The sequence below is a fragment of the Spea bombifrons genome, chromosome 4, assembly GCF_027358695.1.
Source record: "Spea bombifrons isolate aSpeBom1 chromosome 4, aSpeBom1.2.pri, whole genome shotgun sequence".
Lineage (NCBI taxonomy): Eukaryota > Metazoa > Chordata > Amphibia > Anura > Pelobatidae > Spea > Spea bombifrons.
Window position 1 is genome coordinate 105,277,586 of NC_071090.1, and position 13,913 is coordinate 105,291,498.

The 13,913-nt window shown below is 46.1% G+C and overlaps 1 protein-coding gene across 4 annotated transcripts in view; it reads right to left on the reverse strand.

Annotated features, from left to right (window-relative positions):
* DOCK6 (dedicator of cytokinesis 6) overlaps nt 1–13,913 on the reverse strand; it is a 48,019-nt gene that overhangs the window by 24,110 nt on the left and 9,996 nt on the right. For all 4 annotated transcript variants that reach the window (XM_053462509.1, XM_053462508.1, XM_053462506.1 and 1 more), the window contains exons 2-14: nt 11,945–12,032; nt 10,664–10,839; nt 10,243–10,311; nt 9,752–9,881; nt 7,860–8,072; nt 7,578–7,663; nt 6,730–6,796; nt 6,326–6,475; nt 6,003–6,083; nt 5,691–5,844; nt 5,208–5,332; nt 5,017–5,110; nt 1,891–2,053 (exon numbers count right to left, since the gene is read on the reverse strand). In XM_053462509.1, coding sequence (XP_053318484.1) covers nt 1,891–2,053; nt 5,017–5,110; nt 5,208–5,332; nt 5,691–5,844; nt 6,003–6,083; nt 6,326–6,475; nt 6,730–6,796; nt 7,578–7,663; nt 7,860–8,072; nt 9,752–9,881; nt 10,243–10,311; nt 10,664–10,839; nt 11,945–12,032 — 1,596 coding nt within the window. The remainder of the gene's footprint in view (nt 1–1,890; nt 2,054–5,016; nt 5,111–5,207; nt 5,333–5,690; nt 5,845–6,002; nt 6,084–6,325; nt 6,476–6,729; nt 6,797–7,577; nt 7,664–7,859; nt 8,073–9,751; nt 9,882–10,242; nt 10,312–10,663; nt 10,840–11,944; nt 12,033–13,913) is intronic.

Sequence of the window (13,913 nt, forward strand, 5' to 3'; positions counted from 1 at the left end):
GTATAAATACAGATATTACTGGGATCCATCCCAGAGGGACCCTGCACTGTGTATAATGTAACAGAAAGGAGCTGTATAAATATAGATATTACTGGGATCCACCCCAGAGGAGCCCCACACTGTGTATAATGTAACAGAAAGGAGCTGTATAAATACAGATATTACTGGGATCCACCCCAGAGGAGCCCCGCACTGTGTATAATGTAACAGAAAGGAGCTGTATAAATACAGATATTACTGGGATCCACCCCAGAGGGGCCGCACTGTGTATAATGTAACAGAAAGGAGCTGTATAAATACAGATATTACTGGGATCCACCCCAGAGGGACCCTGCACTGTGTATAATGTAACAGAAAGGGGCTGTATAAATACAGATATTACTGGGATCCATCCCAGAGGGACCCTGCACTGTGTATAATGTAACAGAAAGGAGCTGTGTAAATACAGGTATTACTGGGATCCACCCCAGAGGAGCCCCGCACTGTGTATAATGTAACAGAAAGGAGCTGTATAAATACAGACATTACTGAGATCCACCCCGTTGTAACACATGTGGATTTCCTTTCATTCCAGGTTTCTGTAGCTGGCTTGAGCTGACACTTTAAAGGACAACACGGACGGACACTCTGCTGATCACACAGTGCTCTCTGACATATTCATGGTAACGGCTGGCTTTTCATCCGATCAGCTCTCTGAATATTGTGTCGCAAGGATACATTAGGTTTTGATAGATCATAATAAAGCTGGTGTACAATATCATACTAATTTATTCTCTGCGTTCCAGGCTTACTATATATTTATCTCTGTATTTACTATATCTGTTCCCCCGATTATGAATGTAACCACCACTGTTATAATACTGTATAACTCCATGGCCATTCATATATAAAACTGAAGTAGTCAAACACATTAGTGATTATTGATTTGATTATTCTTTATAATTAATGTTTTTACATAAATATTATTTAAATAGTTTAAAAATAATAAGAAAAAAAACAACACGGTGGGTGTACTATATCTATTTCTTATTTAGGCTATGTTTAGCCGGATCATAATAGCATATCACTTTTATTGCTATGTGGCGAACTGCATCATATTTTCATATTTCATATAAATATAATATCCACTAATAACAAAAGAAATACAGCGTTCTTCCCCATAGCAACCAATGGGATGTTCCTGCTGAATGGACCATTTGATTGGTTATTTTGATAATAAGATCACGTTTTTATCACCTTCATTCTTTTTAAATATTTGTCCTCCGCATTTAAGAATATAATATAAAATGTGCCCGATATATCATACCTAGATGTTTATAAAAACTCACACCAGAATATCTTTTACATACCCTTTATTTTAATATTAATTGTTGACCATCCACACAGGGTGGTCAGACTGAGAAGAGGGGGAAACATAATAATAAATAATATTAATAATAATAATAATAAAAAAATCTAAATATTTATATAGACCTCAGTGACCATCATATCATCACCATATGCCCCTAGGGTCTGAAAAGGCCCTAAAGGACTTGTGTTGCACTGCTGTATTATTAATTTCTTTTTTTAATATTAAAAATATATAAAATAATATTTATATAATTTATAAACCAGTATAATTTATATAATATATATATATATATAATTTATATAACCAGTGGAAAAAATAAATAAATGTGGTGTTTAATATTGTCCATGGTTATAGATTTTAGTTCTAATAAACATTTTGTACGTAACTAAATATAGTTTTACACAAAAGCTTAACTTGCCCTGACAAAAAGAGTCGGTATTGTGTGGGACCACAAAACACGTAGAAGAAACATATGCCAGCAACGGTAAAGGATGGGTACGGAGTGTGTCGGGGGTTGCCGGTAGGAGGGCAGCACTCACCGGTACGAGGTGTAGGGTGAATACACCTCCCGCGGAGGGAACTCCAGGATTTCCTTCGTCGGACGCACTCTGGGATCGGGATACGGTATAACATGGCGCAGCTCCGGGGACAGACAGAACTGCGGAGAGTCGGGAGCCGGGGACACGTCAATTTTCAGGTGGGCTGAAAAGGAAGAGAAGAGATGATGTTAGGGTGATATCTGCATGAACGGTTTGTGATTACTGGCAGCCATGCTCACGGAGAAGAGAAAAGCAAGCAGGAATAATAGTCTCTGCTAAAGGTAACCAGGTGAGTTCAGGTGATGCTTTCAACCAAAATCACAAGGATGGGTGCGGGAAGAAACCTCCAGTCCATACATACATACACTTTCAGAGAGAATGAATGGGAGCAAAATGTCAGGCCATACAGCCGATAACAGAGAGAACGGATGGGAGCTAAACGTCAGGCAATACAGACGATAACAGAGAAAACGGATGTGAGCTAAATGTCAGGCCATACAGCCAATAACAGAGAGAATGGATGGGAGCTAAATATTAAGGCATGCTTGCGCTATCAGAGAGAATGGATGAGAGCTAAATGTCAGGCCATACAGATGATAACAGAGAGAATGGATGAGAACTAACCTCCACTAGATACATACGATACCAGAGAGAATGAATGTGAGCTAAATGTCAGGCCATGCAGACGATAACAGAGAGAATGGATGGGAGCTAAATGTCAGGCCATACAGACGATAACAGAGAAAACGGATGGGAGCTAAATGTCAGGCCATACAGACGATAACAGAGAAAACGGATGGGAGCTAAATGTCAGGCCATACAGACGATAACAGAGAGAATGGATGGGAGCTAAATGTCAGGCCATACAGATCGCGCATGCATGTGTTTAGTTACAGTAACTGTATCCAGGTCTACCGGTATTTCTGCCTTTATGGCCGATGCTCAGACCAGGGAGCTTTCTAAATGACCCGAGAGTAGTCAATATTAACCCCTTAAAAGCCTATAATGCAGATTCTACATAGCAACTGTGTAACCCAAATGGCTCTCGTCGGAACCTTGACTTGTCATTATTTGAAGATGCACTTCATTGAGTCACCTGCATTCAAGCAGGGATATCAGCCATAAAATACTGGTGGCAAATTAAATAACTCAGAGTCTGATATATGATCAGAGCCGCGTAGGACAGGAAGGAGTCGGTTGCAGGCTGTGTGATCCTGAGAATCTGCCCGTCACCCCGAGATAGGGGGGAAAGCCCTGAGAGTTCCAGGTATGCTGATGATAGCGTGTGGGAAACGTATAACATGCGCCTCTTTGCTCACAGGGCCAGGTCTGCTTGTTTACGTGGTTATCGTTAGGCTGACTAATTCACTTTGCTTCCTCTTACACTTTCTCATGTCTGTTCTGGGAATTGCGTTATTAGATAGATTAACAAAGGCTTTCTGGCACAGAGCGGTCACTGGGCCGCAGGGTCACATCTGGTGCGGAGGGAAGTAGGACTTCTGATGGCGGAGACAGATGGACATTAATTTCTGAAGCCGGCAACTTCCTTCCTGTGCTATGGATTAAATAAATGAAATGACCCCCTGGGATGTCTCCCTGTTACTCCATATCTCACCACTGCTCACCCTTATTCATGATTCCTCCCATTCACCCCAATATCCCCCTTCTCCACACTAAACACCCTTCCCCAGATCCTTCCCATTCACTTCAATATCCCTATCTCCAATATCCCTGTCCCTATCTCATTTGCCCATCTTCACACCAATGACCCTTTCGCGAATGTATTTATTCACACTATCTCCCTCTTCCACACCCTTCGCAGGATTCCTCACTTTCATCATGTCCTAATATACACCATCACCACACACCCTTTCCCAAATTCCTTACATTCACCAAGCCCTACCAGCTCCACCTCCATAACAAGCACTCCAATTCACACTAATATCCCCCATCTCCACACCACCCACCATTCCCAGGATTCCTCCCATGGACTTTTACACCTCCATCTCCACGCCATGGACCCTTACACCTCCATCTCCACGCCATGGACCCTTACACCTCTGTCTCCACGCCATGGACCCTTACACCTCCGTCTCCACGCCATGGACCCTTACACCTCCATCGCCACGCCATGGACCCTTACACCTCCATCGCCACGCCATGGACCCTTACACCTCCGTCTCCACGCCATGGACCCTTACATCTCCATCTCCACACCATGGACCCTTACACCTCCGTCCCCACGCCATGGACCCTTACACCTCCGTCTCCACACCATGGACCCTTACACCTCCGTCCCCACGCCATGGACCCTTACACCTCCATCTCCACGCCATGGACCCTTACACCTCCATCTCCACGCCATGGACCCTTACACCTCCGTCTCCACGCCATGGATCCTTACACCTCCGTCTCCACGCCATGGACCCTTACACCTCCGTCTCCACGCCATGGACCCTTACACCTCCCTCTCCACGCCATGGACCCTTACACCTCCATCTCCACCCCATGGACCCTTACACCTCCGTCCCCACCCCATGGAACCTTTACCAAATTCCTCCCAGTCACCTATCCCTAAAAACCCCCATGTCCACACTGGACACCCTTCCCAGGATTCCCGCATCCGCCCTGCTTTATCATCTCCAAGTTCACATAGTCATCAGTTACGTTACGAGGTACGATCGACTCACCATAGACTTTTTCCCATAATGATCATTCCTAAGCACAAAATCAGGTTAGAAACGGTTACATTGTTTTACCATTTCTGTAACCATTTTCCTTATAAAATGATAATAATTAAATTATAACCCGAGATACATCTGGCTCCTGCGTGCTGCCTGTAGCATCTTTAATATTGGTTTTGTGGAGAAGCGTCCACAGCTTTTATGGAATAATCTCTGTCTGCAGGATGTGATGGCATTAAATAAATTATGATTATGCCCGTAACATTCACAATTCTAGAATCTTGTCTCTAAATAAATGATTCTAATGTCTCATCCTGCCAAGAAGCTCTAAATAAATAACATTCATTATTTCCATACCGCTCAGGTTTCGGAACTTATTAGCGCTTTCAAGCACATTAATGATAGTGCCCGTTATGCCAGGACCCGGGGGCACTCGCTGTACCTGTTACGGGCCGCAGTCTGCGTAACGCGGTGGACGGTCTCCTCATATCTGCGAGGAACTTGTACAGGTCCTCATCGCTGAGACGGTCGCCTTCCTGTAAAGAGAGCACCGCGGTTTGTCACGAAATACGTTACCCCCGGAGCGCCCGTCACTACGAACGAGACTATGAATGATACGCGAGGTGCACTGACCTGCTTGAAGAAGTTGGTAACGGTAAGAGTCGCCGGACGGAAAGTTGTGAACCCGCACACCTCGTCGCCAACACTCATTCGCTCAAAGGCTTTCCTCTTCCTCTCATTCCACGTCCCTTTCCGGTCTGCGGCGAGAAGGATAAAAACCGAGCCAATGTTACAAATCGGAACCGGCTAATGTCTGCAGTCAAAGATCGTCTTATATCCAGGTGTTCTACCGCGAGAAATTCTACCGCTTCGAAAGAAACGTTGCTGCTCCTTAACTTGGCGAGCAGAGCCCGTGTATTAAAGTAAAACCAACGGAGACCTTTAAAGACGTACGGCTCGGTGGCAAAGAATATTAACCGTCTGTTGACAAGTAGAACAATAATGGCGCACAGATCAAATTACAGAACCTTCAGGAGAGGTTTGATCCCCAGAATTATATAGGCCAGCTCTGTGTTACAGAAAATGATTAAAAACTTGAGAAGGGGTTCTAATTACCGCTCTCCGAGTCCGAGTCCCGCTCAGCCGTTGCCGTGCTGTTGATAATATTCATCAGGTGAATCGCGGTCCAGGCGAAAGGCATTCGGTACCTGCCTAGGCGTGAGCAGAACTGTTCCGCTTGGGATCTCAGCTTGTCCACCTTCTCCTTATTCTGTGGACAGGAGAAAACATTTAGAGACTCGACGCCTGCCCTAAAGAGCGCCACATATCTACCTTAAAGAGATCTCCAGGAGTTTAAGACATTTATCTGGGCAGGAGTGAGTCTAAGCAGGGTCGTCTGGAGGACTCGCTGGTAGAGCGGTCTCTTACCTTGACAGCATCGCTCTCTTTGAGGACCATGTACGGCTCACAGCACTCTCCTATATCCCCCTGCTGCAGGACCTTCTCCAGCTGCAAAACAAGAATACAATAGCCATGAACCACCTAAAGCTCCTTCAAGCCATGTACGGCACACTCCAATCATTCATTCGCACATACACACTGCATTCATATATGGAACACATCAGAACCAATGTCTACGGAGAAGTCTATGGCCGGGACCAGTCAGACGTGCGCATGCACAGATTCCACAAAGACCGAGCTCTGTGTTTATCTGTCATCGCCCAGAACTCTAAGCCTCGCACACACTGCACCTTGATGACGAGGTATATGTCCGGAGAGGGATACGTGATGGAGAAGATGGCGGATCGCGCCAGGGTAGAAGGAGCTGGATGCCCGCTCTGTGTCCTCAGCATGTTCTTCACAGAGTCCGAGTTCAGGTCAAAGTGGAAACCTTCCGATATCTGAGAAGAGATGATCCAATGAGAGCCAGACAATGGGGGTGCCATGTTTTATATGCAGAGACTAGTCTTAGAGGTACCAGCCCTCCTAGAGGTGTGCTCCACTAAGCCTAGAGATTCTAGCCTCTAGCCTGTGTCCAGCCCTGGCCCGATGCTATATCTATATGAATTCCTAGAGGTGTCACACTCAGTATTCCCACGTCCAGGCTTTGGAAGCGAGATGCTCACTCACGGTATCGTCAGGCACCCGTACTTACTTTTTTCTTTTCTTTAGCATCATAGAGCGCCATGACCCCAAATATCGGCTCAATCTCTATCTCAAACCTGCAGCAAGAGAGAAACGATGGGGAGCATGATTTATAACAGCACTGCCGGGAACAAATGTCCACGGTTAATTGCTTATTTTTGTAGAAAAATGCTTGATTTAGGTCTGTAAATTATTGAGAACATCACGTTGAAACGGCCAGTTAACATATTCCTTACAGTGTTACGGCCAGTTAACATATTCCTTAGTGTTTCGAGAGCTTGGATTAGCAGTAATCTTGGATACAAACTTCATCGTTCCATCCACGCTAAAAAGTATCCAAAAAAATTCATAAACTCCAATAACGGTTTCCAAAAGTTGCTGTGACTCTGCCTTCGCTCGTTACGGTTAACGGTTTCGGAATGATAATTAGGATCATGTTCCAATAAGGCCATCAGAGTTCATCACCCGGGACCTCTTGACACGGACCGCTTATTCTCATACTGTAACACTATATCAGCTTCTTTCATGAGTCCAATAAAAAGTTATTAAATAAAAGCTTTAGTTTTTGCAAAATATCTGAGCTCTCGCTCTGTTATCTGAGCCCGATCTACTAGACGAACGCCCTGACTCCTTACCATGCTGCCTGCGGGGAAACAACGGAATGGCTCAGTGTTAATCACCCAGCTGGACATTTCAATAATGAAAGTTTATGGAGGAACGGACTTGATGGAGATATTACCGCTCATCCACCCTGACTGGATATTAGTACTGGCTTCAAAAATCCACCGTGTAACAAGTAACATAACCATCGGAATACAACGGAGGGCAGAACCGGTCGGACCCCGACCCGGCACTCACTTCAGCGATAAGCATTTCACCAGGATCCTCTGTCCAAAGTGTTCCTTGGGCACCTCGGGGATGGGGGATCTCTCCACTGCCTCGTCCTGGAGAATCGGGAAGAAGGTTGTGAGAATTTGTGAAGGTGACAGCTGGAGGGTGATAACCCAAAAATGTTATTTAAAGACCTGCTTCTCTAACCAAACAATCCTAAAGACGGCATAATCGAAGCTATATTTTTAGTGTCTCTACAAGTACATTGAAATGTTTTTTTAGAAGTTACATGATTTAAAAAGCGTTAACCTCGTCGGGAGCGGAGTAGAGGGCCAGGATTTGAGAATGGCGGTTGTCCTTGCGCAGTTCCTCGTTGACCCGGTCCGTCTCCTCCGGCGGTGACCTCTCCAGCAGACCCGGGAGCAAGGGATCAGGAGACGAGTTCTTGAGATCGAAAATACTGGAAGCCCAGCTACCCCGGGGGGTCTCGTCGAGAGAGGCAGATGCACGCTTCCGGTCATCCTGACGACGGACAAGAGGTTCAGCAAAGCAGAAATATCCTTAAAACACAATCAGTCCGCTCACAAACTAGTTTATACTTCCGGGACCAAGTCGTACCAAATCACAACTCATATCGTTCCTCACGGCCGGACTTGTGTACCTGGGGCATGCGCGAAGCACCTATTATCTCATCCCTTAGCTCTGGTGTCAAATGTGGGGTCTGGGGTCAAATGTGCCATCGGACACATAGTAGCCTAGACTAACGTAGCACCGAATTGCAACATGACCTTGTATATATGTATATATATGTTATATATATATATAACCCCATAAGGACATGGGTGGCTGGATTACCCTGAATTAAGCAAGTTTCAGCCAGACCTCGCTGTTGACGCATCAATCACCTGCCATTCCTCCCAATACTATGAGTAATGAAGGTGTCACCTGAGAGCAGGGTGGGATGCACGTCACTCCAGAAACCATTAGGAGCCTGAATTTCCACCCAACACGTTTGTGGTTAAATGAAATATTAGTATGAGGATTGGATTCATAATGTTGAATGCCCAGACCCTTCCCAGAAATAACGAATAATGTAATTTTTGCCCCATTTTTGCCGGGAGCGATCGTGTTGACACCAAAGCAGGCGCTGAAAGGGGCTATCGGCACTGTGGGACTGTGAACGGGTCACACAGTCTGTGGGTTAACTCTTTCATATTCTCCTCTGATCTAACGATATCGGAGCATTCCAACCGGTACTTTTCTCATTGCCATATCCCGGCTGAAATCCCTGCTTGAACACAGGTGATTATCTTTACATCCTAACAAGTCATGACTGTTATTAGAACCAGTTGGTTGCCTCCATTTGCGAGTCGATACCATAGAACCGCTGTGATGGGGTTAACGTTTAACGTTTTGGGGGGGGTTCGGCTCATTTAGAACGTTACCCGCTTATGGCCGTAACATTCAAGCAGTTAAGTAAAAGCTGGACGAAGCCAGAGAACTTTACTGCCGGTTTAAATACGGGAAGAAGGAATCAATCCCCGCGTTTGTTCCGCGCTCCGCTTGCTCCTTCGCTATTTCAATGAGAAAGCACTTTCTTCCCATTAAAGCAGCAGGTCGCCGTCACAAAACACTCCGGCTTCTATTTTAACCAACAGTACCTTTAAAAATGGTATTTTAAGGCAAGGACCGGGGGCAGCGTTTAGTTTAATAATATGTGATTGCAACATGACTCACGTTAGAAGAAAAAAAATACCACGAGAAAAGAATATTAAAGTCCGTTCATTAAAGCCCCTGGGCCGCGGTGTTGTGGGGGGGGCGGTGTTGGGAGCTTTAATTCACTTCCCCCGGCAGAAGGCAGATTAAGCGTAGAATGCGGCTTTAAAAAGAGAGGAGAAAGGAGTTTCTAAATATAAAAATAAGGATCGGCAGGGACCCCCCGTCAGGCTTTCTTTCCTCTCACCCCGCATTCTGTACGCGTTCCAACGAGCTCCGATCTCAAGGTCGCCAAACGAAGAAACAGATCCTCAGCAGAAATTGTTTAAAAAACAAATATGTCCGATGCATTCATTTTATTTTCCTGCTTTGCACAGATTTCAGCGTAAAAAACCCTCATTAATTAAATGAAATTACCTATAAATGGGGCTTTATATATAATCCCTCTATATAATGAATAATACTTGGTTGACTCCTCGGATTACCTGCTCCTCCGGGTTCCCCTTCTCGTCCGCGGCTTCATCCAGTTCATAGAGCTGCCGGCTCAGAGTTTTCTGGCGCTGCCGCTGCCGCTCGGCAGTGATGGGGGTGTACGCTGTGCTCAGGCTATGGGATCTGTTACCGAAAACAGAACAAGCCGATGCCTAAAAGTCTTCTGCATTCACCTAATTCACTCGTACGTAGCCCTGAATCTAAACTCTGAACGGCATGAAGAATGCTTTCAAACAAATCAACTGAACCTCCCTCCATATCAATACCCATCAATTAGAGTGCAAGCCTCAGTGCATTAAAACTCCTTCTCTGTGCCATCGCTTTACCTTCTCACTAAAGGTTTCTACTGCTATAGTGTGTATGTATAGCACCGTGGAAATCAGAGTATGCTGACGGCGTTCCAGCTACCGGTGAATTAGCCTCTATCTGTATCGTGTGTGATTCCGTATTTTAGATTGTTAGCTCTGTGTATTAGCTCCCTTACCTCCGCTGCACGATCACCCAGTCATGGGTATAAACTTTTAATGCATCACGAACACGGGCGTCCAGCTTTCTGTAATGCAAAAAAAAATAAAATGGCGTTCAATGGACACATAGATCACACTTTATACACATGAAGCTGTAATATTCTGCTATTATACTAATATATATATATATACACACCTCTAATGCCAAGTGCATAACTTATGGTGCAAACAATGATGCCACCACTAGAGGTCAGTAGAGTAAATTCTATTTTGGGTAATATTGGGGTATTCCAAAGATTCTTTTAAATACAAATTCCAAGCTTAGCGTATAGATATAGACGTGTGATTGAGTTCGGGGGAGAAGGCCGCGCTAATTACATTGCTCCCACACAGTGTTACCCCTAAGGTCAACAACCCCGCACTGACACATTCTCTCACCCCTCCTCTGGCGCCGCTGGCTCCAAGGTGCGACATTCTCTGGGCTCATACAGGATCTCTATGTCATCTTGAGGAAAGTCGTACAGATCTCTCAGCTCCTCACACTCGGCATCAGGTGGGTGGCTGGACAGGTAGCCCTCAAAATCCAGGGGTTCTACCGCTTCTGATAGAGGGATCTGATGGGGGGTGGGGGACAGAGAAGGGGCACACAGAGGGTTAATACACTACGAACAAACGGTGAACCCACAACAGAAACAGAGAGGGTATACAGTAACCAATGAGATTAATGCGTAGGACAACCAATAGAAACACAGTAACAGCAGCCAATAGGATAAATGCCTGCTGTTCCGGGGTCACATGGCTACACTGCGGAACCCTTTAACCCCTTAAGGACAATGGGCGGTCCCAAAACCCATTGAAAACAATGCATTTTGAGCCCGTACATGTACAGGCTTTGTCATTAAGGGGTTAAAAATGGTAACAGTAAATAGACAACAAACTTCCAAAACAGGCAGATTTGTAATGATGTAATAATACATTTATGGGGGTAAATGCGACGAGGTCGGGACGCTTTGCAGACAAGAAAGATTTAAGAGAATTCTTAGAATATCAGAGATCACAAAGCGAAGGGCAGGGATCCGCAGCTAAAAATGCCTCTTCTGAATGTCACTGAGCTCCGTTTAGCGAGTAAGACACGTGACGGGGCGTATTTACTAACTCGGGTGCTCGCAAGGGAGCGGAACGCTTCATCTCTACCAAAGCATAGCTCCCGAATGTCACAACTTTTGGCATTTGCCTTTTCATAATGTATAGCGATAAAATGGAGCTGGAACATTAACCCCCCCTCCCCAACACCCCAACTCCCTTCCCTGCATTAGTAAATAGACCCCAAAATACCAGGCAAAGGGAGACTAAGCAGTATCTTGATAAAGAAAAAAAAAACGCCCCAACTGGATGAGCGACGGGCCAAAAAATACTCAGGATGTTTTTAAGCAAAAGCAGAAAAACTAGTTTTACAAAAAGGATGAAAAGGTCATCGAAAAGAAAAAAAAACAAACAGTAAACTTTACAGCGTTTTTACGCTTTCACGCGGTACCAAAAATGGACAAAGCCTACGGGGGTCCGCGCTTCAACCGCCATTAACAGAATCACAGACAGGCGAGTGCAGACCGGCGAGTCTGAAACGAGAGCGACGGCCGGCGAGAGACCCCGGAGACCAGGAATGGACAGGACATGGAGCAGAGACCCCCAGGCCGGGAGAGGAGGGGGCTTTGGACTCACACTCTGAACGCCTCCTTTTTTTTTGGAAAGCTGTGGGGATCCGCCATATTCCCGGGAAACTTGCTTCCGGACCTCCGAAGCCCCGGTCCTAAAAAAAAAAAACAACAACAAAAAAAAAAACGTACAAAAAAATTATTATACAAAAATACAGATTTCATCATCAAACTATCTATAAATGTGTCTCTACACGAGATGGGCTGAGCTGGCCCTGCATAATGTATAGCACAAACCGTGAGGTGACCTTCAAGGAACCTCACTGGTTTAAATATGCTGTATACAGGGCTATATAAGCTATCCCTGGAGCAGAAGCCCCCCCCCCGGGTTGCCCCTTTGGTTTCATTCCAACTCCCTCTTTTAGCTTATTCATGGATCAGGGTCTCAGATGGTAGAGCCAGCATCATCTAATCACTCCGCTCCATCCCTACAAAGGCTGACTGGACCAATCAGCAACTTAACAATAGGGAAGAGATAAGTGGGGAGGAATAATCACGCAGTTCCTAAGAGCAGGAAGACAACACGGCTGCTCCCTTGGTATCCCCAAGGCGGGTTTATAAGACATACATATTACTTATTCTAATACAGGAACATCTTTCTATGGGTTTAGGGTTTGTGAGAAGCTCTCCCCCCCCGGGGGGGCATTAAAAACCTCCGCCCCACTACAATCAAGTCATCCTCACCCCAGCGGTCCCTCTCCTCCTGTCTCATCGCATCTCGACCTCCTATTAGATTGTAAGCTCGCAAGAACAGACCATCTTCTACACCAATATGTCTTAACGTGTGTTAATATTATTGTTAATCGTGTGTGGGTTGCGCATGCAGAGCGTTTCACACAGGCACGCTCTGCAGCGCATGCACAGATTATCCACTATAAACGAGCAGTCATAATTCTATCTGTAATAAGACAGACTTGGGTAACTGGGTAACGCGAGGCAGAACCAAGGAAGGGGCGGGCTAACATAAGGCAGGCCCAGTGATGGGGCGGGGCTAATGAAGCCATGCCAAGAAAGGGGCGGGGACAGTATGAACAGCTCAGTAATGACTTTTTAAAGCTAAATTAATGGCAAAATGCCCCCTTATCACCCCGCCCCCGTGTGGGCGGTACCCGGGGCTTTATCTTCTCGTCTATATGTGTTGTGTTGTTGACATTAAGCTCCAGCACGTGACTCTGCTTTTCCTCCCCGGCCCGTGCAGTTTTATTTGCTTCGTATCTCCAGGCTGCCAAAGAACAGAAGTATCTGATAAGATCCCGACAGGTAACCCGACACCGTGCAACGCGAGCGTCAGCTCTGCGCCTCAGGGTCGCCTGGGGGGGGGGGGAAATCACACGTGGCGGCTCCATATGGGGTCTCGCTCCCCACTAACGTGCCATACGCAGTAAAAGTGCAGAGCGGTTTATGAAGGACCGGCCGTGGAACACGCGTGACGGCTCGCGAGCCCACGCATGGCGATACACAAGTTCTTGCATCGGTCTTGTGTTGCCAACACTTGCATCCACTTGAGTTTTCAAGCTGCCATACAAGCTGGATTTCATACCTCCCAAGTGTCCCTTTTCCCATAGGACAGTCCTGATTTTTACATTTTAGTGGGTCATGGGCTAGTTGGATCTACGCTGAGCAGCCAAGCGAGCCGTGAAGTAAATGGAGTCGGGGTGCAGCCCAGGGGGTATTGCATTTTGTAAGCAATTGTTTGCCTGACCTATGAAATCTCTTTATATCCCCCCCCCACGGGGGCAGCCCCTCGCTAACAGCTGCCCCCCCGCAAATACCCCACAGGGCTTCTGTGTGTTCTGACTGAGCGGCCACGAGCCACAGGCACGGCTTCCATTGTCTCGACAGTGGCCACGGGAAAACAAATCAGACAGGGAACGGCGGCGCTCTAAAAAAGGGGATTTATCCGCCTCACGGGACTCTCGCGCTGCAGGGCTTATCCGCTATTGTGAGGAAGAGAGCCGGGCAGACAGGCGAGAGGC